This window comes from Puma concolor, chromosome E1 (genome assembly GCF_028749965.1).
Source record: "Puma concolor isolate L17-30 chromosome E1, mPumCon1.1.hap2, whole genome shotgun sequence".
Taxonomy (NCBI): domain Eukaryota; kingdom Metazoa; phylum Chordata; class Mammalia; order Carnivora; family Felidae; genus Puma; species Puma concolor.
In genome coordinates, this window is record NC_141680.1 from 46,405,021 (window position 1) to 46,431,699 (window position 26,679).

General features: G+C 39.9%; 1 protein-coding gene across 2 annotated transcripts in view; it reads right to left on the minus strand.

Moving 5' to 3' along the window:
* NSF (N-ethylmaleimide sensitive factor, vesicle fusing ATPase) overlaps positions 1–17,731 on the minus strand; it is a 150,102-nt gene extending 132,371 nt beyond the window's left edge. For both annotated transcript variants that reach the window (XM_086687595.1, XM_086687594.1), the window contains exon 1: positions 17,617–17,731. In XM_086687595.1, coding sequence (XP_086543721.1) covers positions 17,617–17,628 — 12 coding nt within the window. In that variant the 5' untranslated portion in view covers positions 17,629–17,731. The remainder of the gene's footprint in view (positions 1–17,616) is intronic.
* Between the last annotated feature and the right edge of the window lie 8,948 nt (positions 17,732–26,679).

The window sequence follows — 26,679 nt, forward strand, 5'->3', positions numbered from 1 at the left end:
CTGTGTCTCCCTCTCTCTCTGGCCCTCCCCAGCTCATGCTACCTTTCAAAATAAATAAACAAACTTAAAAAAAAAAAAAAACAGTAATGAATTAGAAGCAATGTAAAAATACGATTTCTAAGTAAAGGCTACCCAAACTACAATATACCCACTTAATTAAATATCATATAACCATCAAAAGCCTCATAATATAGAGGGTTTTATATCACAGGAATATGAAAAAATATGTTTTACCTTACACTTTGATTTTTTAATTTCTTTTTACTTATTTGAGAAAGACAGAGACAGCACAAGTGCAGGCAGGGCTGAGAGACAGAATCCCAAGCAGACTCTGTGCTGCCAGCTCAGAGCCCGATGTAGGGCTCCAATTCCTGAACCGTAACATCATGACCTGAGCCAAAACCAAGAATAGGACGCTTAACCGACTGAGCCACCCAGGCACCCCTGCAGCTTGATTTTTTTTTTAACTGTAGCAAGTCAACTGACTGAAAACGCATCAACATATAAAAAACAATTGCGAATGGATAATGAAACTACAGGTGATTTCATTTCTTTCCATCTTTTCCACATTTTCCAATTTTAAAATATAGATATCATTTTACTAATCAAATTAAAATTTTGTTTTAAAGTTAATTGATTGCATTTCCCTTTAGACCTCTGTCTGCTTCTCTACAGTTAGGACCATGCACATTAGGAAAATAAGTCCAAGGGCATGCCTAATAAAAAGCACTGTCATTATTCATAACATACAAGACATTGTCTCATCATTTGTGTGTGGTTTTTTTTTCCTTCATAATTAAATCATGTTGTTTAAGCTAATTTCCTCTGATAACAGTATGACAAAGATTTTTGTAAAGAAAAAGTACTTTTGGCAAACTCAGTAAGATGCTATAAAATGTGGTCTGAAACTCAGAACCATTTGATAAATACATAAAGAGTTAAAGATTTATTTATATTGGACAGGTTAAACAATGACAGCATCAAAATGAGCACTAAATCATAGCCATTTAACTGACTCCTTAGCACTGTGAGTAAATAATTTCCTGTCCAAGGCTGCAATAATTTGGGAAAGTTCAGCAATGCCTTAAAATAAATTACCTAAAAATTTAGAGAAGTACCTGAAACAATTATCTAGCACATGACAGGGACTCAATAAACATTTGTTGAATTTAAAAAATTTTGGAGAAATGTATCTAGAAAGTTGAAGAAAATTAACGCCTATCCAAGCAGATAAATACATAAAATCAAAAACTGCTATAAATAGGAAGTCGACAACAGGTTCCAATTATAACAGAAACAAAAAAATGCTTAAAGTACTAGAAAAAAGTTTAGCAAAAATACATAAGATCTTCATGAAGAAAACCAATGGAAATACATAAGAGAATATCCAAATAAATGCTGTTATCGTCTGCAATGACTCAATATTGTAAGGATATCATGACCTCCAAATTAACCTATAAATGTGATGTAGTTATAAGCAAAATCCCAATGGGTCATTCACAAATTCAATCTAAACTACAACTGGCACGTAAAATACAGCAAGAAAAAGGGAGGGAAATTTTTTAATTTTATAATTGATTTCTTGAACTACATGGATTTGAACTCCACTTCTATGCAGCTTTTTTTTTTTAATAAATACATTACAGCATTATAAATGTATTTTCCTTTTGATTCATGTATGTGTATATATACACACACATATATACACATATACGTATATATACATATATATATACATATGTATATATATGTATATATACGTATATGTGTGTGTATATATATATATATGAGTTTGTAATTAATTAAACTTTATGCCCAACATGGGGTTCAAACTCATAACCCTGAGATCAAGAGTCGCATGCTCTATCAACTGAGCCAGCCAGGTGCCCCCTTATGATTTTCCTAACATTTTTTTCTCTACCTTGGGGTGCCTGGGTGGCTCAGGAAGTTAGGCATCCAACTGTGGCTCAGGTCATGATCTTGCAGTTCGTGGGTTTGAGCCCCGTGTTGGGCTCTGTGCTGACAGCTTGGAGCCTGGAGCTTGCTTCAGATTCTGTCTCCCTTTCTCTCTGCTCCTCCCCCCCCTCAAAAATAAACAAACATTAAAAAAATTTTTTTTAATTCTTTCTCTAGGTTAATTCATCGTTAAGAATACAATCTATAATACATATGGCGTACAAAATGTGGTATTAAACTGTTCATCAATAAGACTTCTTGTCAACACGCTATTAGTAATTAAGATTTGGGGGAGTCATGGGGCGCCTGGGTGGCGCAGTCAGTTAAGCGTCCGACTTCAGCCAGGTCACGATCTCGCGGTCCGTGCATTCGAGCCCCACGTCGGGCTCTGGGCTGATGGCTCAGAGCCTGGAGCCTGTTTCCGATTCTGTGTCTCCCTCTCTCTCTGCCCCTCCCCCGTTCATGCTCTGTCTCTCTCTGTCCCAAAAATAAATAAACGTTGAAAAAAAAATTAAAAAAAAAAAGATTTGGGGGAGTCAAAAATTATAAGTGGAATTTCAACTGCACGGGGAGTCAACGCCCCTAACCCCCATGGTCTTCGAAGGTCAACTGTATTTGCCTCACTCTAGTTACCACTTTGTTTCTCAGAAGAAAATAACTTCTCTCTAAATGATTTTTTTAATATGGTTCATTCTGAATACCACATTAAGAGAAATGATTCTAATTTTAAGGTAAATAACCTGAAGATTGCATATTTGTATCCTACAGGTACCTCCAATTTAATTCAAACAAGTAATATAGTTCCATTTCATCACTTTCAAGGATCACAACGTTCCACTGTAACCTCAACCGTGCTGGCACCCCGATCTTAGACTTCCAGCCTCCACAACTCTGACAAATAAATTCCTGTTGTTTATAAGTTACTCAGTCTCAGGCATTTTATTATAGCAACACAAATAGACGAAGACAATCTCCTAGAACATACAATTCATCATGTAAAACATACACTTCAGTGTTTTTTAGTATATTCACCATGCTGTGCAATCATCACCACTAATTCCAGAACATTTCCACCAAACTCCATAAAAGAAACCCTAGGCCTATTAGTTACTCCCAATCCCCCCCCCCACCTCCCCCCCGCTTCACCCTCTGATAACCACTAATTTACTGTCTCTGTGGTTTTGCCTATTCTGGACATTTCATATAGATAAAATCATACAATCTGTCATCTTTGTGTGACTGGCTTCTTTCATTTAGCATAATGTTTTCAAGATCATCTACGCTGCAGCACATGACTGGATTATATTCCATTGTATGAACATTTGTTTATTCATCAGCAGATGGATATTGGGTTATTTCCACTTTTTGGCTATTATGAATAATGCTATGAACATCCACATAACAAGTTTATATAAAAACATATATTTTCAACTCACTTGGTTATATACTTAGGAGTAGCATTGCTGGGTCATTCTGTTTAACTTTTTTTTTTTTTTCAACATTTATTTATTTCTGGGACAGAGAGAGACAGAGCATGAACGGGGGAGGGGCAGAGAGAGAGGGAGACACAGAATCGGAAACAGGCTCCAGGCTCTGAGCCATTAGCCCAGAGCCTGACGCGGGGCTCGAACTCACGGACGGCGAGATCGTGACCTGGCTGAAGTCGGACGCTTAACTGACTGCGCCACCCGGGCGCCCCATGTTTAACTTTTTGAAGAACTGCCAAACTATTTACCACAATGGCTACAGCATTTAAAAAATTCCTACCAGCAGTGGATAAGGGTTCCAATTTCTCTGCATGAGCACCCACACTTTTTTTTTTTTTTTTTTTTACTATAGCCAACCTATAGTGTGAACTGGTATCTTATTGTGGTTTTAATTTGCATTTCCCTAATGACTATGATGTTGAGCATCTCTTCATGTACTTATTGGTCATTTGCATATCTTTTTAGGAGAGATGCCTATTCAACTCCTTTGCCCACTTTTTTTTTCCCTTTGCCCATTTTATATTGTCTTTTTATTGTTGAATTGTAAGAGTTCTTTATATATTCTGGATCCTAGACCCTTATCAGATAGGATCTGCAAACATTCTCTCCCATTCTACGGGCTGTCTTTTCACTTTCTTGATAGTGTTCTTTGATGCATAAGAGTTTTGAATTTTGATGAAGTACAAATTATCTATGTTTTGTGCTTTTGTCATATCTAAAAAAATCGCTGTTTAACCCAAAGTCATGTAGATTTTTACCAACGTTTCCTTCTAAGAATTGTATAGATTTATTAGATCTTTGATCCATTCTGAGTTAATTTTTGTATGTAGTGTCAGGTAGGGATCCAAATTCATTCTTTTGCATGTAGGTAGCCAGTTGTCCCAGCAACATTTGCTAAAAAAAAAAAAGACTATTCTTTCCCCATTGAATGGTCTTGGCCCTCTTTTTGAAAATCAATTCACCATGAATTTATGTGTTTATTTCTGGATTCTCCATTCTATTTCATTGGTTTATATGAGTATCCTTTTACCACTGTCACATCATCTTGATTACTGTAGCTTTGTAATAAGTTTTGAAAACAGGTGTGTGTCCTCTAATTTTGTTTTTCATTTTCAAAATTGTTGTGGTTAAAATGGCTTTGCATCTCCATAAGAATTTTAGGACCAGCTTATCCATTTCTGGAAAAAAGGCAGCTGGAATTTTGATAGAGATTGCATTGAATTTATAGATCAATTTTGAGAGTATTTCAATATTAATAATATTAAGTTTTCTAATCCATGAACACAAGATGTCTTTCCATTTACTTAGATTTTTAATTTCTTTCAACATGTTTGAGTTTTTAGTGTACAAGTCTTGTACTTATTTGATTAAATTTATTCATAAGTATTCATAAGTATTATATTCTTTTTGATGCTATTGTAAATGAAACTGTTTTCTCAATTTCATTTTCAGATTGTTCATTGCTAGTATACAGAAATGCAACTGATTTTGTAGATTGATCTTGTATCCTGCTATGTTGCTGGATTTATTTTTTATAAATCCTTTAGGATTTTCTATATATAAGATCATGTCATTTGCAAATAGATAATTTTTCTTCTTCCTTTCCATTCTTTTTTTTTTTTCTTTTTCTTGCTTAACTGCCTACCTAGAACCTCCAATATAGTGCTGAATATAAGTGGCAAGCGTACACATCCTTATCTTGGTCCTGATCCTAAAAGGGAAAGCTTTCAGTGTTCACCAGTAAGCACAATGTTAGCTGTGAATTATTCTGTTAGTTGAATTTGGCTTGTTGAACTGAACTTACAGAGTGCCAGCTCAAGGTTGCTCTGAGAATCTAACAAGATCTGTGAAGGTGTTTTCAAAACTGTAAAATACCATTTAGTTTAAGATACACTTATTCACTAACTTAGTGCTCTTACTCTAAAGAGTTATCTCTAAATGTGAAAGAAATAAAAACAATGTTTGTGAAGTTTTTTTTTTTAATTCCCAACATCCTGATGAAAGTTTAGCACCTACATCCTTTTGAAGAATGAAGAGGAAGAGAAGAATCTGGAGAAGGAATCAGAACAAAACTAGAAGGCCTAAAGCCTCCCCCCAGTCTCAACCCCTAAGTCTCTTACCTATGGACTCTTCCCTTAGCACAACACAGGGCATTCAGAAAAGCAGAAAGCAGAGATGTAAGACAGGCAAGAAGCAAGAGGCAGCATGGTACAGAGAAAAGAACACAAGATTCGGTAGAAAAACTTAGCCATGATTCTAGCTGTTCAGGAAAAAAATGACAATAAAGAAAAAAACAAACCGTGTGGCACCTAAAAGGACATTTAGATAGGTCTAATAAACTTCACATCTTCAAAGCTACAAAATCTAGTGACTTACATCTATAAGTCCACACTGTATTTATCTAAATTGCTGATGTTAATCTGAGTCATTATAATTAAACATAACGTTAATAATTCATGATGTATGTGCTTATAATATGAAGAAGTTCTTCATTTAATAAAATCAGCTTGATAATAAATATAAGCACAATATATTCATATTATTTATATTTTTATTATTTACAAATAATTGAGTAAAAACTTGGCTGTTAGAAAGCAAAAATTACAACCTAGTTTTTGTTCAATGGAACGAATATTTTAATAAATATCTATAACATCCCAGACACTTTGCTGTGTGTAGATGCTCAATTAACAATGAAGCAGTGACTTTTATTTTTTTGAATACTTAATAAGAAAAAATAATTTTTATTATTTATTTTTGAGAGAGAGAGAGTGCAAGCTGGGGAGGGGCAGAGAGAGGGGAACAGAAGATCAAAAAAGCAGGCTCTGTGTTGACAGCACCAAGCCCAAGGTGGGGCTTGAACTCCCGAAACGTGAGATCATGACCTGAACAGAAGTCAGATACTCAACTGACTGAGCCACCCAGGCGCCCCCAAGTCCATGGTTCATAACTTTGGCATACATCAGAATCACTTGAAGAATGTGTTAAAGGAGATTGCAGGGGCCCCACCCAGCAGTTTCTAACTTTCAGTCTGGGGTTGGGCCTGAGAATATACATTTCTGACAAGTTCTCCGATGATACTGATTAGCTGGTCTGCAGATTCCACTTTGAGAATCACTGTATTAAATAAGGAGAAATGAAGTTTGTAAAAACAGAAATACTGACAGGTTCGTATCTTCCTACAATAGAAGAGAAAATGTGAAAAAGAGGCTTCAATAATGCTCTTGGGCCATTTCATCATTTAATTTGATAAGTACAATTAAAATTTTTTTGATGCTTGATAAGTAGTAAATTGACTGGAAGGCTTTATATACAAAAATCAGTAACCAGACTCAATATCAGTGCATGGAGAAAAAAGACTAGCATGAAGTCCAGCAACTGTTTAAAGTTTGATCTATGCCACATTTTTAATGATCTGATAGTCTGGCAGAGAATATAAAATTAGAATTCAAACTACATTGTCCAAAATGGCAATTTATTTAAGTACTTTGAAATAAATGTTCATCCATTCACTCAACAATCATTCATTCAGTAATACCTCCACACGAAGCTCTGTTCAAGTCTTTTATCATCTCACAAAATGTTGTCAGTAATATTCTCTAGGGAAAAAGTAACTAGGATAACTAAATGTTTTTAATTCTCCCACACTGATGTTCTTTGGAAGACCCAGAATCAGTGATAATTGCTATTGTCATCGCTTGTCAACCAAGAAAATGTTTGTTCATATGCATATAACACTAAAAACACTTCACAATATTTAAAAATCCACCAGCAAAATACTCTTTATTAGTGAATGTTGGATTTCAAAAATGACAACTTATTTCTTACTTTAATAATTTCCCCATTTTCTCCATTACCAAAGATCTATATGGTTAGTGCAAAACACGTAAGAACTTTAGCACTTCATTCTGAATTTAGCAAAGGACCAAAATACCCTGCATTACTCATAAACAGCTGATGTTAATTCATTTGGTATTAAATCTATAGAGCACAATGTGTTAGTACTTTTTGGCTTCATGTCCAAGAAAGAAAAGAAAGGAAGGAAGGAAGGAAGGAAGGAAGGAAGGAAGGAAGGAAGGAAGGAAGGAAGGAAGGAAAGAAAATCAGCTTCCTTGAGCAATTCAGCTGAATTTTGTTGAAGTGGTCTTTGTATCTACCCTTGTAAAATATAAGAAAAAAAAGTAGGTCAAAATCAATAACAATAAAAATAAATTTTAAATTTAAAGAAAATGATATTTTTTAAAAGAGGAAAGATTATTATCATATGGAAAAGGGCCAAGAAATGCCAAATAAAGAAAAATAAAGAGGGGGCAAGAATAATTTTAGCATATAGCAAGAATAATTCTAAAGCTATTGTATAATATATATAATATTAAATAATATATTTATAATAAAACATATAACCTGATATATTTAATATAATATTAAAGCTATTTTAATTGAAACACTGGGTGCACATATAGGCAAACAGAATATGAACCAAAATAGACTCCATACTTAGAGTGGACATAAAACACAGAGAGCAGTAAAAATCAGTGAAAAAAAGGGTGGACTCAATAATGATATTAAGATAACTGGCTACACATACAGAAAAGATAAAATTAGCTTCCCAATTCACAGCAAACACAAAAATAAATTCCAGATGAATTAAATACCAAAACGTAAAACGCAAATGTTAAACCATTTAGAAGAAAATATTCAAGGTAGGTAAAGATTTCTTTTAAAACACACAAACGTAATAATCATAAAGGTAAAAAAAAAAAAAAAGTAGGTATTTATAGCTAGCTCTAATGAAATTTGTTTTTGAGAGACAGAGAGAGCGAGCTGGGTAGTGGCAGAGAGAGAGGGAGACAGAGAATCTGAGTGGGCTCCATGCTGACAGCTGAGAGTCTGATGCCAGGGTCAAACCCACAAAACATGAGATTGTGACCTGAGTTGAACTCAGACACTTAACCGACTGAGCCACCCAGGCGCCCTTGCTGGCTATAATAAAAATTTAAATGTAAAACTCTGTGGGGCGCCTGGGTGCCCTGGTTGGTAAAGCTGACTGACTCTTGATATCAGCTCAGGTTGTGATCTCATGGTTGTGAGATCAATACCACATCAGGAGCCTGTTTGGGATTCTCTCTCCATCTCTCTCTGGCCCTCCCCCACTTGTGCTAGCTCTCTCCCTCTCTCTCAAAATAAACATATGTACATAATAAACAAACAAACAAACTCTATAACCGGGAAAAGATCACTACTGTCTGGGAGAAGCTATTTGCAACTAAATAAATTCCAGGAGTGCCTGGGTGACTCAGCTAAGGTTCTGACTTCTGCTGAAGTCATGATCTCGGGGTTCCTGGGTTCCAGACCTCCACCCCTACCCTACGTCAGGTTCTCTACTGTCAGCACAAAGCCTGCTTGGGATCCTGTCTCCCTCTCTCTCTGCCCCTCCCCCACTCATGCAAGCTCACATGCTCTCTCTCTCTCTCAAAAATAAATGAACATTAAAAAAAAAAAAAAAAAGAGGGGCACCTGGGTGGCTCACAGTCAGTTAAGCCTCTGACTTCGGCCCAGGTCATGATCTCACAGTTCGTGAGTTCAAGCCCCATGACAGGCTCTGTGCTGACAGCTCAGAGCCTGGAGACTGCTTCAGATTCTGTGTCTCCCTCTCTCTCTGCTCCTCCTCTGCTGTCTCTCAAAAATAAATAAACGTTAAAAAAAAAAAAAAAAAGAATTAGATTCCAAAGCATAATTTAGTCCCTACAAAAGGAAAACTCTACAAATCGATTTTTTAAAAATTGCTAATGGCCCAACAGTAAAAATGGGCAAAGGTGATTCACAAAAGAGGAAATCCCAATGACCAATATGAAAACTACTCAATCTCAGGAGACATTAGGAAAAAAATGCAAATAAGATTGTTTACATCCATCATATTGTAAAAGCTAAAATGTCTGCAATACTAAGTGCTGGAAAGGACATGAGTAACAGGCACTCGTATAATGCTGGCAAGACTGCAAACTGGTATAACCAGGTAAAGACAAAGGTAACTCATCACCCAGCAATTCTACGTAGCAATGTCCATGTCTCTAGACATATATCCTAAAGAAGTTCTTACATATGTATGTAAGGAGACATATAAAAGAATGTGCACTCCAGAAAAAAAAAATTAGAAGCCACTTAAATTATCCTCAGATAATAAAACAGATAATTTTGGTATATTCACAAAATAGAATACTACGTAGTAAACAGAATTAACTGGCTCTCTATATACCAACATGACTAAATTTCAAATGCCATTTTAAATTTTAAAAATGCAGGTTGCAGAAGGAAAGATACAGTATGACACCATACACACAGATTAAAACACACAAAATATATTACTTATGGGCACAAACATACATAAATGTGCACAGAAAGGATCTATACCAACTTTAGGAGAGTGGTTATTTCTGGAAAAGGGTAGTGGAATCCAAAGGAGAATCAAAAGGGATTCAATTCGATCTGCAATGTTTTATTTCTAAAAATTCAAGTTCTGAAACAAATATCACAATATGTTACCACTTAAATCTGGAAGGTGAGCATATGGATATATATGTTATTTTTCAGCATGCTTGAAATCTCTTAAAATGTATATAAATTATACTCGTTTGAGTGCATATAACTTCTAGAAACAGTTATAGTCATGAAGGGAATATTTAGTTTCCACCATAAAAAGTTGGAAATTATAAGATTAAATCACTAGGAAACTGAAGGTACTATAATATAGACCTCAGAGCCCATTCAAGGGTATTAATATTAAAGTATGAAAAAGAATTTCATAAAGAGATTTTTACTGGTACGCGTGACTGGCTCAGTCAATAGAATAAGTGACTCTTGATCTCGGGGTTGTGAATTCAAGCCCCACATTGGGTGTAGACATTAAAGAAATAAATCTTTAAAAAAAATAAGTAAAAAGCCTCAGAGAGAGAGATTTTTACCTGAGATACAATACCCAGAGTACAGATCCTTAAGAACTGCATTATAGCAAGTGTCTAGTGCATGGCCAATGCAGAGGTTTCTAAGGGTTCACTGTTCTGCCAATTCAAGAATTTTCAACACCACAATAATATACTCTCACCTTATGCCTCTGAACCTTCATTTAAATACTTGAAAAAAATCCACCCATTTTAAGCATAAATTCCTCTGGTTTCAAAAAGGTATTTAATAGTGCTATAAAGACTTCCTTTTTGTTTTCTAAAATCTACAGCATTTGAAGATACTTTAAAAAATCTCCAGTTGGGGCACCTGGGTGGCGCAGTCGGTTAAGCGTCCGACTTCAGCCAGGTCACGATCTCGCGGTCTGTGAGTTTGAGCCCCGCACCAGGCTCTGGGCTGATGGCTCAGAGCCTGGAGCCTGTTTCCGATTCTGTGTCTCCCTCTCTCTCTGCCCCTCCCCCGTTCATGCTCTGTCTCTCTCTGTCCCCAAAATAAATAAACATTGAAAAAAAAAATCTCCAGTAAAGTAACATACAAAAACAATAACTACTGCATGTAAGGCTGCACAAAGTTGATACACTTTAGATACCATGACTTTGATTTAGGAAACAAGACTACAAAACATTCTGTATTACTTGTTTTGACTTGTGGTATTGCACATAAACTATCCCCAATTTACAAAAAGATGTTGTTCACTCACAAAAGGTTACAAATGGCTACATTTCTAGACTAGGCTACAAAAGTTTCATCACTGTAGTAACTGATACTAAATACACTAGCCTGCCCTCATCAAAACCGATATTAGGTAAATTTTACCTCTAACATCTTTCTACACCTCTTTCAACTCCTCAGACAGTTCTCTCCCTTAGATTCCTATTTAACATCACCCTACTCCTATTTCTCCACAACAAATTACCTCAACTAGGTGTAAGAATTCATGAAGTGATCCATTGGATTTATTTGCATTAATGTAGGCGTATTTTCAGAAAGAGACTATGGAACCTCTGGCAAGTGAGATTTCTGGCAATTTTAAAAGACAGAGTACAAAAAGTCCGGGCGACGTGATAAGTCCTTCTATTTTTCTTTTCAGTAACCAGGTGGTGCTGATGGTATAAGAGGCCCAGAAGGCCACACCACTGGAGCAACTTTACTAAGGAGCCTCTCCCTACTCAGAGTCAGCTCTCCCAAGCAAGTAAGGCTGTATTTCAGATTCTTTCTTTCCTCTACTTCTGATTCCACGGTTCCAAAGAAGCTGTAGCATAAGAGTTCTGACAGACAGTGTGGAGGCCTGGGGCAGCGGTAGCCGTCTGTCTGTGGAGTTCATTTATAAATAAGAGTCTGCGTTCAACGTAAGTAATAAGAATTGGAACTGTAGAATCTGCTTTATTACCAGCAAAAATGTAAAACAGCCAAGAATAGTTACTACCTAATTGAATCGTTTTGAAAGGCCAAAGGAAACCAAGCAAGTTTAAATCAATTCATCATTTATTATAAAATGTATCCAACTTACAATTCCATATTTTTTTCATACAGTAAATATACTAAAAAAAAAAAAAAAAAGTTAAAATTTTTCTTTTAGGTTCTTTGCCTTTCAAAATTTTTATTTTTTTAAGCAATCTCTACACCCAACCTGAGGTTTGAACTTACAACCCTGAGATCAAGAGTCACACACTCCACTGAATGAGCCAGCCAGGTGCCCCAAGGTTCTTTGCTTTTCAGATTAGGAGCTTCAAGATATTTTAGGATTAGTCAATTTCTGATGACCTAAATGCTATATACTGAATAGCATCACACATTTCATTGTTAAGCCAATTTCCCAGATAAATTAAACACGATGCTGCCCTTTTATGGCCAAAACAGCAGAGGACAAGATATACAGGTTACTAAAGCTACCAACAGCAACAATCAGTGATACAACAGGGGGAAAAAAAAACCAAAAACCACCTTCAATTACAAAGTGAATATAAATACCATCTACAAAATATCAGAATGTCAAAATTAAACTAACCAAAAGCAATAATTCAAAATAGCTTTTCCCCCCTAAAAAGGAAATTCAGAACCCATTTAAAAAGTATTACAACAAGGCTAACTCTATTTGCTAAACATCAATAGTTACTAGGAAATTATGATTATCACAAGATAGAAGACCGAGAGGGGCCAAAGATAGACAGGCCAATCAGATTTTCCAAAAGACAGAAGGTAGTTTTTGAAAATCAAACTTTGGCAGCAACCTCCAAAAGTTCTAGCTAAGGTGAATCTACTCTTCCCTATACCATTACAACTAAGTTGGTGAAGCAGGTAATAGTAACAAACAGAGCTGAATTCATACCTTGACCCTGCTTCTTGTGAAGCTGGCAAATTACTGGGCCTCTCTCTCTGAGTGAAACAATATTAATACTACCTAGCTTGCAGGTGGTTTTGTCAGAAGTAAACGAGATAGGTTTGTATTTAAGTGATAGCACCCAAGGTATCTTGATCTGCATCAGCCTAGAGGAAGGTCTCTAACAGCATGCTCACGGGCTATTTCTGACCCACCTCATTCTCCTTTTTAATAATGACTTGACTGTAGACACAGAAGTCATGATTTTAAAACCTACACGTGAAAACAAAATTGGCAGACAGAGCTGTGTTGCATAAAAGAATCGCAGAATCAAGAAGACCCTGAACAAGTAATAAGTAGGCCCTGACCCTCCAAAAAACTGAATTGTAAAGGGAATAAATGTAAGGTTTTATACTGAGGTTCGATAAACCAACTGCACAATACCTACAAGGGGATTGGAGAGCCAATTTAAAAAAAAATTTTTTTAACGTTCATTTATCCTTGAAAGAAAGAGAGAGAGCATGCACGGGGGAGGGGCAGAGAGAGAGGGAGACAAAGAATCCGAAGCAGGCTCCAGGCTCATGAGAGTTTTAATTGACTGCAAGCTCATTATAAGCCAAGAGTGTGATTTACTGCAAAAAAAGCTAATACAGGGTGCCTGGGTGGCTCAGTTGGTTAAGCGTCCAACTTTGGCTCAGGTCATGATCTTGTGGTTCGTGAGCTTGAGCCCCGCATCGGGCTCTATGCTGACAGCTCAAAGCCTGGAACCTGCTTCAGATTCTCTGTCTCCCTGTCTCTCTGCCCCTCACCCACACATGCTCTGTCTCTCTCTGAAAAATAAATAGACATTAAAAAAAAAGAAAAAGTGAACGCAATTTTATCCTGTATTAATAACACTAGTGTCCAGCTCAAGAGAATAAGAGTTCAGCATATTCTTCACTAATCATTGTGTTCTAGTTGGGGCACATTTTAGAAGAAACATTGGTAAAACAGCATTTCCAAAGGAAGGTAACCCAAATGATGAAGGGTCTGGAATACAGAATATTTGAGGAATTCGAGATGTTTAATTTGCAAAAGAGAAAACCTGAGAGAATTTGTAACCTGTCTTAAAATATCAGAGGAGCTGTCACATGGAAAAGAAACTGTTTTCTTTAGTTCTATGTGGCTCTAAAGAGCAGAAATCATATCTATCTAAAAATTACATGGAACTCCATACAAAAAAGGCCTAACATGACACTAAAATGGGCTAGCTTTAATGGTCTGCACTCTCTATTGGTAGAGTATTCACACACAGATTAGGTTAAATTCATTCTAAATTTATTTATTTATTTTGGGGTGGGGGGAGAGTGCATGTGTGCAGGGGGTGGCAGGAAGCGCCAGAGAAAGAGGGAGAGAGAGAATCCCAAGCAGGATCGCTGCTGTCAGTGTGGAGCTCGACAGGGGGCTCGAATTCACAAACTGTGAGTTTTGGCTCAGGATCAGAGCCGAAACCAAGAGTTCAGACACTTACCTGACTGAGCCACCCAGGCTAGATGAGACTCGTTTTAATTTTTTTTTTTTAACAATTATTTATGAGGCAGAGAGTGAGCGGGGTAGGGACAGAGAGAAGAGACACAGAATCTGAAGCAGGCTCCTGGCTCTGAGCTGTCAGCAGAGCCCGACGCAGGGCTCGGACTCAGAAACCATGAGATCATGACCTGAGCCGAAGTCAGAGCCTTAACCGACTGAGCCACCTGGCACCCCTAGGCTCAATTTAAACAAAAATGTGGGGTGCCTAGATGGCTCAGTCGGTTAAGCCTCTGACTGTGGCTCAGGTCATGATCTCATGGTTTGTGGGTTCGAGCCCCGCGTCAGGCCCTGTGCTAACAGCTTGGAGCCTGGAGTCTGCTTCTGATTCTGTGTCTCCCCCTCTCTCTACCCCGCCTATGCTCATGCTGTCTCTCTCTCTCAGTAATAAATAAACATTAAAAAATAAATTAAAAAATAAATAAACAAAAATGTATTGAGCTCCTAGGTCCCAGGCAGTGTGCAAAGCACAGATGATGATGGTAAAAAACTAACATGGCCTCTTCTTTCATGGAAGATAAATAGTAAAGGCAAATAATCACATCAACATATTTAAAATGACAAACAGCTGGGGCGACTGGATGGCTCAGTAGGTTAAGCGTCTGACTTCAGCTCAGGTCACGATATCACGGTTTCATGGGTTTCAGCCTTGCATCGGGCTCTGTGCTGACAGCTCGGAGCTGGCAGCCTGCTTCAGATTATGCATCTCCCTCTCTCTGTCCCTTCCCCGCTCGTGCTCTGTCTCTCTCTCTCTCTCTCTCTCTCAAAAAATAAATAAACATTTAAAAAATTGTAAATCACCGTTAAATCTCTAACGAAGGGCATACAGTTGTTCAAAGGCATGTAACAAAGGATCCTGACTTGTGTGGGATCAGAACACGCTTCTCTCGAGTACGTGAGTGATCTATGAGTAGGAGGTAAATGGTTGGGAACAGAACATTACAAAGAAAGGAAACAGCACATGCAAAGACCTTGTGGTAAGAAAAACTACTAAAGTTCAAGGAACTGAATTCTTATATAACCTGAGCAGAGAGAGTAAGAGAATGAGTACAGAGAAGCAGGAGTGGAACCACAAAGGGCCTTAAAGGCCCAGTTCGGATTTGATGTTCTCCCAAAAGTAACTCGATGCTACTGAGGTAGGGGTTTAAGTAGCAACAGGCACGGGAGGAAATAATCAATGTGGAAAATGTTGTAAAGAGACCTCTAGCGAGCTTTCCAAAGTAGTCCAGACCACAAATGATGGTAGTTTGGGGAAATGAGGTGGAAATGAAGATGTAGAGAGGTGGACAGATTGAAGAGATTTTTAGGATATGTTAAAATGATGGAAGCCACATGACCATTCCAGTGGCTTCTTTGGGTATAGTTTAAAGCAGCAATGCCCAAGACAGATTCTTTGGCCCTAATAATACCCTTTTTTGTAAGGGGCTGGGGTGGGGGGCGCGGGGGGCGCAGAACAGAACTCAGTGATGAATTTTACAGCGGGGCAGACGATGTGGGGGGAGAGAGGCGGTATGAAGGATGACCATGACCGCCACCATCACCACCCCACCCCACCCTGGTTTCCAGCTTATGTAAGTGCACGGAAGGTGGTGCCATTCACTGAAATAGAAAACAGAGAAAGTACTAATTAGGTGGGTTTAGATTTGAACAGTAGACTTTGAGATACCTTGGTTTTAAATAGGCAGTCCGGCATATTGATTTGGAACTTAAAGGATAAGTCTGGACTGGGAGTAAAATACTGAGCATCGTGGGCATAGAAGGGTAGGTGAAGAGAATGCCTGAAGAGAAAACGGAGTGAAAAGACAGCCTTGAGGAATATCTGCATTGAATAACAGGGTAGAGGAGGGTGAGTCTGCAAAAGAGAGGTCTGAGTAAAAACCGGAGCAAGGCTGCACAGAAGCCATGGGAAGAGCGTTTTCCATGGAGGCAATGGTCAACGATGGCAAATGCTGTGGAGACAGCAAGTCAGACAAAGAACTGAAAATGTCAATTAAGTTTAGGGACACATTTCAGTAGAATGATAGGGCCAGAAATCAGACTGCAGTGGGCGGGCTGAGGGGTAGGAAAGTGATAAACAAATGGGAGACAATAAATGTACACAACTCTATCAAAATTTCTGGCTGAAAAGTGGGAAGAGACAACGGGACAGCTGTGGGGGTGAAGGGAGGATTTGTCTTAAGATGGGAGAAGCTTAAGCATGTTAAGAGGGAACAGGTGAATACACAGGAGTAGGGTGTCTTAGGTGGGAAAAGAGAATCTGAAGCACGGGTGGATAGATAAAAGGAGAGGCTATGGGAAAAAGGAAGAGGAAGAGGTCAAATTAAATGACCTTTAAGGTCTCTTCTCACTCCATAATCTTACGATTTACAATTCCTTTTAGATTGGACATTTGTATGCATGCATAAATCTATGCAAACTTGTTCAAATATTCCGGTATAAATAAATCAGTCAAGCACATCCTTATCCCCAGTGACGCAGTTAATGTCCCCAGGTTGATGACCAGTGTCATCTCTGGGCAGGATCCATCCCTCAGAGGGCTTTCAGCTCAACGCACTCTGCAGTACAGCACAGTACCAGCCCTACCTCCCCTTGCCAAACCCATACTACACCGCGATCTTAGGAGGTTCAAGGAGGAAGTAAAATTTAAAACCCTGAAACTACCACATATTCTGCTGCATTCAAAGCGACTGTCATTCATAAAAACAAGCCGCGACACCCCCAATGCATCCCTATTCCAAGCTAAAGACATTCCTGCCTGACCCCACAGTGACAGGTCCCCTAGATGGCTGGGCTTTAACACTAAAAGTCATTTGCACCCCCTCCTCCTCTCCTAAGACCTTTCACTCTGAAGCAGAAATGGGTCCCTAATGTTCCTTCCCAAAGCCCTCGCCCCAACGCAGCAGACGGATCCCCCGCAGTTATTTCAGCGGCTGCACCTAATAAGCCCTCGCAAGGGGGTGCGGAGAAACCCCCAGAGCCGGTCCGACGGGGCTGGGACGGCCACAACCCTGCGGTTGCCTTGGGGGACGCGGGTAACAAGCCCCAAGGGATGGGAAGGGAGAATTAAGGGAGACCCAGGAGACCGGGGTGGGTAGTGAGGGGGGTCACCTCCCCTAGAGCTTCCTTAGAGGGATGGAGTTTCCGAGGAGGGCTAATCCCCTGCCACCGCTCCCCCTTCTCACCCGCATGCCCTTCTCCGGCTTGCCGCCCCCTCCAATTCCCCATTCGCTCGGACTCACTCCCCCTCCCCCGGAGCCGGCTGGACCTCGGAGTACCCGCGAGCCCGGCACCCCCGCCTCGAGCCGTAGCTCCGGGGCCGGCACTCACCCGGCCCGCCATCTTCGCGGACACGTCCGGCTCGGCGACTGCAGCTGGGCGCTCAGTAAAGCCCGCCCCCGCCGCGCGCGCGCGCGCCCGCCGCCCGCCCTCGCGCAGGCGCGCAGCCGCCTTGAGGCCGCGCGCGCGCCCGGCCACGTCCCTGGCGTCCCCGCCCCGCAGGGCGCGTGCGAGCTCCGGGGCCGCCTGGGGAGGGCGGGGCGGTGACGCCATCTTGAGCGCGAGCGGTGGGTGCAGTGACTCGGTTTTTTCGAGTGCCTGTCCCCGGGCGCCTTCTCAAAGGCTTCTTTTGCGAATCTTGTCGCATCTGGCCGTTTGCGCTGGACTTTGTAGCAAGGCCTTTGCTGCTTTAATTACTTAGCCTTGTTTCTCTTTGCCCGTTGCCGCTTGCCCAGGAACGGCCTTTCTGCTTCCAGACCCACGGAATTGTGAAAAGGTGCTTAAGAGCGCCCGACACGGGTACAGTTGGTTCTGAATTCAAGTTCTTAATTCAAGCTTTTCTCTGTAGGCGAGCTTGTTTACCTAGCTCCTGGAGATTATCAGCGTTGGCCTTTATATTTAGCTTATGTGTAGCCTGGAAAACACAGTATTTTCATCAAATTTGAAAGTGAATTGTGATTATTTCTAGAACTTTCTCTTCTATATTTTTAACTTCACTATTAAGTATATTTATTTATAAAGGTAGTGTTTTTAGCAATCTTTATCATTCCCCAGGGTTGTTTCACTTTCGACCCTAGGGTAGAATTTGAGTGAAATATGCGGTAAACTCATCCATTTTTTATCTCGATGTACCCACTATACTATTTCCTCACTGGAATCTCAGAATAGAGGATAATAGGGGCGCCTAGAGGCTCAGCCAATAGCGTGTGTGATTCTTGATCTCGGGGTCGTGAGTTCAAGCCCCACATTGGGCATGGAGCCTGCTTAGAAAGAATTAAAAAAAAAAAAAAAAGACGACTAGGGGACAATAATAGGATAAATAGTAGTAACAGCAGCAGCGCTATGCAAGAAGGTTGAGATTCTGCCTAACAGTTTTCTTGATGCTTTTATTGCCCCTGCCCCTGCTAGCTTAAATTTTCTCCATATTTACACAAGACAAGGAGAAACAACAGAATTTGTTATCTTTCATTTCTCACAGATGATTAGGAAAAAAAAAAGTTTTTCCAACATGAGCCAAGGAAAAAAATTAGAAGAGTTGGGCTTGCTTAGTGGTTTAAAATTGAGAATAAAAATGAGTAAGTGACCTGAAGGCCAGGGACAGAAGTAAAAAGATCAGTTTTATCGGCTCTCACACTGTACCCGAGAACCATCCTGCTTTATTGAACAAATCAGATGTTAGCTAGGTCATCAGTGAGTCAGAGTTTATCAGGGAAGACAACTAGTTGAACTCTGATCTATTAACCTGCAAAAACTACGTAAATAATCAGAATGAACTGGGGAGACTGGAGGCTTGGGTTCTTGTCCCTATTCTTTCTCTGCCAACTCACTTGCCATATCCCTTAACCTCTCTGAGCCCCAGTTTCCTTACTGTCTTCACAAAGTGAAAGGTATAATTAGATGAGCTTCATGGTTGTGTCTTACATTTTTTGATACTTTGAATTTGACTCGATACATCAAGAAGATTTACCAAACGGGGGCGCCTGGGTGGCGCAGTCGGTTAAGCGTCCGACTTCAGCCAGGTCACGATCTCGCGGTCCGTGAGTTCGAGCCCCGCGTCAGGCTCTGGGCTGATGGCTCAGAGCCTGGAGCCTGTTTCCGATTCTGTGTCTCCCTCTCTCTCTGCCCCTCCCCCGTTCATGCTCTGTCTCTCTCTGTCCCAAAAAAAATAAATAAACGTTGAAAAAAAAATATTAAAAAAAAAAAAAAGAAGATTTACCAAACGGATCCAGAAGATGACAGTGGTTCTCAGTCCAATGACCTCCTGTGATTTTCAAGGCCAGAGAGTAATGCAAATATATTTATACTGCTGGTTTGTTACTAAGTAAAATAGATCGCAAGGGAAAATGTGTTTAATGTGTCCAACGAGGAGGAACACTTTCCACCTAGGAAAGATAGGCCTCCTTGTTGGGTTCCAATGTGTCTGCTTAGAGATACCCGTGTATCTCTATACACGGGTGATAAGCAGTATACCCGTGATAAGCAGTCCTATGTAGCATTTCACAAGTGGTATAAATTCAAGAGTCATGTGCACAATCCTGCAGGTCAGTGTACCAAAGAAGCTCTCGGGAAACATGAGCTCTTGTCCTTAAGGTGCTTAGTATCCAGCTGGAGCAAAAGGATTCTGAGACCTTGCTCCAAGCTGTCTCCGTGTCTGTGCCTCCTGTCTGTGCCTTGCTCTGATATTCAAGGTTATCTTAGATCTAGTGGAGCTGACTCTGCAACACCTTTGAGCAATCCTTACAGAGACAGTCAATAGACAATAAATATTTTGCTGCCCCAAATCCATGTCCCCCTTTCCTAGTCACAGTTCTTCCAGCTCATGCAGCTTGGAAATATTGTCAGACAAAGTGCCCTGCCATCCCCTGGCCCAGGAGGGAGCACAGAACCCAAGCTCCATCGGTCAGATGCTGTCTCTCCCCGAGCAACTGCAATCTTGACTATCCTGAGGAAGAAAGAAAACAGTGGATTTACTGCAATGGTGTTGCCTTGAAAAGACCATTCCTGAATCATCTAGACCCCTGGAGTTTATCTGGCTTCTGTCTTAGGCAAAATCTGGCTGTTCCCCTTTGTCTTCATTTGTGTGTGTGTGGTCACTTTCCTTTTTCTTTCCCTTCCTCAAAAAAAATACTTCCCTCAGCTCTTCGTTAATCCTAAAACCTTTTTAACAAGCTTTCCTTTTACAGTGAGAAAATAGGTAAGACAGCTAACAATGATTTAAATTTATCCTTCTTTTGGGGCGCCTGGGTGACTCAGTTAAGTATCTGACTTCAGCTCAGGTCATGATCTCATGGCTTGTGAGTTCAAGCCCCACATCGGGCTTTGTGCTGATGGCTCAGAGCCTAGAGCCTGCTTTGAATTCTGTTTCTGTCTGTCTCTGCCCCTTCCCTGCTCATGTTCTGTCTCTGTCTCCCTCTCTTTCTCAGAAGTAAATAAATGTTTAAAAAATTTAAAAATAATAAATAAAATAAATGTAACCTTCTTTTTAAAAATGCCCAACATGGGGCTCGAACTCATGACCCTGAGATCAGAAGTCAAGTGCCCTAGTGACTGAGCCAGCTTGGCATCCCTAAATTTATCCTAAAGTATAAATGACTGACATCATTTTCTAAGGGCTGGAGGGTGTTTTAGGGGGACCAGGAGGTGGATGAGGTGAGACTAGGGATAGAGCCAGAGAGGAAAGGGGTAGTAGGTAACTTAAATGAGAGCGCAAAAGATAATGACTTAATAAGGAATTGGATATAGCAGTATCTAGGATAAATAGCAGTGAATAGTGAGAGGTGGGTAGTGAGGATTTGATCAAGATCAGTTCTTGTTGAACATAGCTACTGGGTGACTCCGTGTGATGGCCAATTTTATGTATCAGTTTGGCTGGGTCACAGTGCCCAGATACTTGGTCAAACATTATGCAGCATGTTTTTCCACGAGGATATTTTTAGATGAGATTTACATTTAAACCCATGGATTTTGAGTAAAGTAGATTGCTCTCCATAATGTGGGTGGGCCGCATCTAACCAGCCAAAGGCCTGAATTGACTAAAAGGCTGATCTTTTTGGAGCAACAAGAAATTTTCCAGCAGACTGCCTTTTGAATTCATCAGCAATATCACATCGTCTTGGTTCCAGCACGCTGCCTTTAGACTTGAACTGCAACTCTTTCCTGAATCTCCAGCTTGCCAGCCTCCCTTATCAAATTTTTGGACTCCCTAAGCTTCCACAACTGCATGAGCCAATAAATCTTTTTATTTTATATGGATACATATTATATATTTAATCTCAATATATATCCATTGAGTCTGTTTCTCTGGAGAACCCTGACCTGGTTAGATAGACATTTTGGTTTAACAGTCGTAACAATTTAACTGGGGGAAAAATTTCTTCTGTGTTTTGAAGAATGAGGGCAATAGTAAACAACATAGAAGTGAACTGATTCAGTGTCATCTAGTTTATTTAATAAAGCAGTGCAGCTTTTTGGCACTTGCCATGTTACCCAGAATGAAACTACCTTTTGCTTGCGGAAACTCTAGTGTTAAACAAATGATGGGGGGGAAGAGAAAGGTGTTTTAGTCACTTTAAGGCGTGGGTTTCAATGATCTTCCAATAAGACTGCATGCAGGTGTTTCAGAAAACAGTGCTATCCAGTGAATTCGCCACTGCATTGAAGATGTCAGAGAGCATCCTCCAGTGGCCGTGTGTATGTGAGTGACAAGGAGCTGCCCACCCCTCTTGTAGAAGATACCATTGTAAAGCAAATAAAAGCGGTCTCCAGAGGCCCTTTTATACCCTTCCCTCTGCACCCCCTCCTCTCTTTCCCAAGTTCTTCCAGCATTAGTAACCTAATATATCACTCCTCCCAGAAGTATATGCAATTTAAGAGAATATTGCTGGGAGAGCGATGCCTTCCCTAAGGAAACAAATTGCTACTGGCGAAATTTCAAAAATTGTGACATCTCTCTATATGTGGATAATCCTTATTCTTGCCCCTCCAGTCATAACCCACAGGTCAGCCACCCATGCCCTAAGCTTAAGGGAGCCTTGCTGAAAATTTCATTTTACAGCCCCATCATTGCCAGTTTTAGGATTATGGAGTTGCCATCTGTTTGTTTTCTGTCAGAGAAACCTATTTTCCAAAATGATGGATAAGGCCAGGGGACGGAGCAAAATGAGGAAACGATATGGAATTTTTAAAGAAAGGAAGACTAGCTGATGCAATGCAGCATTCTAGCTACAGATTTTTTGTTGTTGGGCTTTTTGGTTTGTTGTTTTTTTTTTTTTTTTTTTTTTGCTTTCTGGGTTTTGTTTTGTTTTGTTTTTGTTTGTTTTGTTTTGATTGTTTATGAATAGGTCTTTTCTCTTTGGAGGATCAAGGACAAACACCTATAGTCACAAAAATCAATTTGTTCTGGAAAGTCTGAGTGGGCAGGAGTGATGATAGAATCCTCCATGGAAGGGAATGAACGTTGCTATGGAAACCAGATGATCCTTCAGTGCAAGCCCCAAAGCGCTTGCCGGGCTGCCTAACCCTGCATATTAATATTGTGGGTCTGAAGAGCTGCTTGCACCTCTTTGAAAAATTATTCAGAGATTGGTCTTTTTTTTTTTTTTTAAGTTTTATTATTTATTCATTTATTTTTTTTTTTATTTTTATTTTTTTGAGAGAGAGAGAGACAGCGGGAGTGCGTGCACAAGCAGGAGAGGGGCAGAGAGAAGGAGAGACAGAATCCCAAGCAGGCTCCGCAGCATCAGTGCAGATCCCTACAGAGGATTCGAACTCATGAACTGTGAGATCATGACCTGAGCTGAGATCAAGAGTCTGACACTTACTCGACTGTGCCACCCAGGCGCCCCCAGATATGAGCTTTCACGCATTTTGAGAAAAGGGAGTCAGAGTCTACTGGGAAGGCTGAGTTGCCTGAAATCTTAAGACACTAGAGGCCCACAAACTGCAGCTCACTGGGCTTGGCAATACTGGCTATCTGGAGGTTCTCAGGAAGGCTTTAGAGAAAAAGTGAAGGTGTGTCTTAAGGTTTCTCCTAAGGATTAATTTTCTGGAGGGCTGTTTCTAGGGCAAGGAACAGGTACAGCAGGGTTTTTCAAGAGAGGGAGAAGACCTCTCTTGAGCAGAAGTGTGACCAGAATAAAGGGCTAAGGGGGCTCCTGGCTGGCTCAGTAGGTAGAGCATGTGACACTTGATCTTAGGGTCATGAGTTTGAGCCCCATGTTGGGCATAAATAAATAATAATAAAAAAAGAATAGAGGGATAAGTTTAGTGATACTTGGGGGAAGGCGATGTGGGTATATTATGTGACATTTAGACTCTCTGAACTTAAATGTTTGCATGTGAGAATTAGATGAGATAATTATCACACAGTACCTGACACATTTAGTACCAGATCCAGCAATTACGCAGCAGATAACTAACCACCACCACCAAGAATACTATACTACTGGTAATGCTGTTAACTAATCTTAAAGTCTAACTTAGAGAAGGAAAGCTATCTCCAAATAAAATGTTTCTCAGGATAAAATGATCTCCCAAGAGCACTCTGTACTTTCCATGCTGTGCAAATAACCTTCTATTGACATGTGATCTTTTCTATTAACAAAAAGCCCCCGGGGCGCCTGGGTGGCTCAGTGGGTTGAGTTTGAGCGACCGACTTTGGCTCAGGTCACGATCTCACAGTTCATGGGTTTGAGCCCCACATCAGGCTCTGGGCCCACCTCTCAGAGCCTGAAGCCTGCTTTGGATTCTGTGCCTCCCTCTCTCTCTGCCCCTCCCCCACTCTCTCTCTCTCTCTTTCTCTCAAAAATAAATAAACATTAAAAAAAATTAAAAAATAAAAACCAATCAGTCAACATCACTTACAGTAGCAATTTATTTATTGGATCACCACAATTGAGCTGGATGAACCTCCCCTCAACAGTTACCATGATCTCAATTAAACCTTATTCCTAATTGTCAGTTTTGTATTTAAAAAAAAAATAAGTTGAGTTTTGCCCTCTGAAATTAGTATTTTCTCTAGATCACTTAAAATCACAACCTTGTCTCCTGAATACACTTACTAGCAAATTAGAGCTGTTTTCTTCTAGCCCCTCTCCCACACATTCCCCATGCATATCATAATAAAAAATATATGAACCATATATGTGTGTATAAAAAACACATATAAAAAGATAAAACATAAATATGTGTGTGTGTATGTATATAAAACATGTCTCTGTGTTAATGTGTGAATCTATATATGGTTGTAATCCTTTAATAATTGAGTGCCATGTGGGCAGGGACTTTGTTTTATTCACAGGCATAATGTAGATCTTGGGAAAATAATGCATATTCTCAGGTCAGTAGGGGTGGAGGGATAAAGTCTCATTATTATTAGCTCCAACATTCCTTCTGTAGGTATAAACAATGGTAGATAAAAAGCTTTTTGCTATTTCATCCTTTTTTCACGTTATGAGGAATCCATTTAAGCAACCTTATAGTTGCTGGCAAAACAGTTTTGCATCTTTGACTTGAAAGTCAGCAGAAAGACATGAATAGATGTAGTAGATGAAATACAAATATTAGTAAACATTTGGGAAAAAACAAGTAATCAAAGAAATGAAAATGAAACCAACATGAGATCCTTTTTTTGGTGGTTATCGAATTAGCAAACAAAACACATTAAAAAGAGCTTACCAAATGATGAAGTAAGCACTGTTTTCACTTGGTTGATGGGAATGTTCGTTTGTACAGTCTACTCAGAATACAATTTGGCTGTGTAATTGTTATCGAGACTTAAACAACTTCATGTTTTGACCCAGCGATTCCACTTTTGGACTTCTTTCCTGAAAAAAATAGCAAGGAATGCTGGGGTGGAAAAGTTCACCGCAACATTATTCACATAGAAAAACTTAAACGCAATCTAAATGTTGAACTCCTTGAAAATGATTAAATAAATCAGGGTATATCTGTATGATGGAATATCACACAGCTATCAGAAATGTTAAAATACTGGGGCGCCTGGGTGACTCAGTGGGTTGAGCATCAGACTTCAGCTCAGGTCATGATCTCATGGTTCATGAGTTCAAGACCCAAATCTGGCTCTGTGCTGACAGCTCAGAGCCTGGAGCCTGCTTAGGTTCTGTGTCTCCCTCTCTCTCTGCCTCTCCCCTGCTCGCATTCTATCTTTCTCTCTCTCAAAAATGAATAAACATTAAAAAAAAATTTTAAGAAATGTTACAATGTTAAGTAATGTGGAAAATGCTCAGATTAAAATGCTAACTGGGAAAAAACCCAAGTTTTATGTATTCCTAATCTGAACTATGTAAAAATTGCACAGAAGAATGACTGGAAAGAAGTAATTGAAAATATATCAGTGATTGCCTCTAAGTGATAGAATGATGGGTAATTTTTTTCTTTTCTCTTCCCCTTCCTCCTTTTCTTCCTCTCTCTGGTGAGGAATGCCATTTTTCATGTATTTTTAAAAGCAACTTTGCATAAGTTTTTTATAGTCAGAAAAAATGTTTAAGGAGTCATGTAGAAAAACCTCCTATATGTTTACTTTCATATGTACAATCACTGTGGCCGGGACAGAAAGTATTTCATTAAAAAGATTAAGACCTAAGCTTTTATCTGTGGTCGGCTACTTAATTTTCCTCTTTGTAAAATGGAAATGATAGTTTCTAATTCACGAGGCGTTATGGTCATGCAGGTAAAGCCCTTGACTTTCATGGCACACGGTATGTGTTCAGCAGGTGTTCATTTTCGATTATTTTTTGTTAGGTATCATTTACAGCAGTTGGTTACCTTTTTAGCTAACCAAGTTGGCATTGAGAGGGACTGAGTTATTATTGAGTGGAAGTGAAGTGAAGACTGTGGTACTGTGACATCTGAACGCTGCAGGTGGCTAGTATTTTACCCAACTGTTGAAAATCTGTTTGTTTAGAGGCAGGGCTGCAGTCTAGCTTCAGACTGAGTAGGAAACTTTCCTTAAGCCTAAATTCGGTGTCAGCGTCTGGGTATTTCCTACAGAGGACACCGCCCCAAACTAGTTTCTACTTTTAGCTCAACCACGGTAAATTTCCTTAAATATCCTTATGAACTTGGCCCCGCCCACATGCCCCCACCCGGTTGGTTCCAATGCTCCCGGGGTTAGTTCAATCCCAAGGATTTTTCCGAGTTGATTGGCGCAGCAAATCGGAAATCCTTTTACTTTTCTGATTGGTCGCGCGCGGCACTGGGGCGGGGCATGTGGGAGTGTCTTGCCTGGAAGCCGGGAGCTGTCATTGGAAGATAAACCCGGCATTTCCAGAGCTTCGTGCCGTCGCCTAGGTCGCGAGGGGCGGGCCTCCTCCCGCCCAGGCTCTTATTATCCTTTGCATTGGCCAGACATGTCGTCACTCACAGAACTTCGAG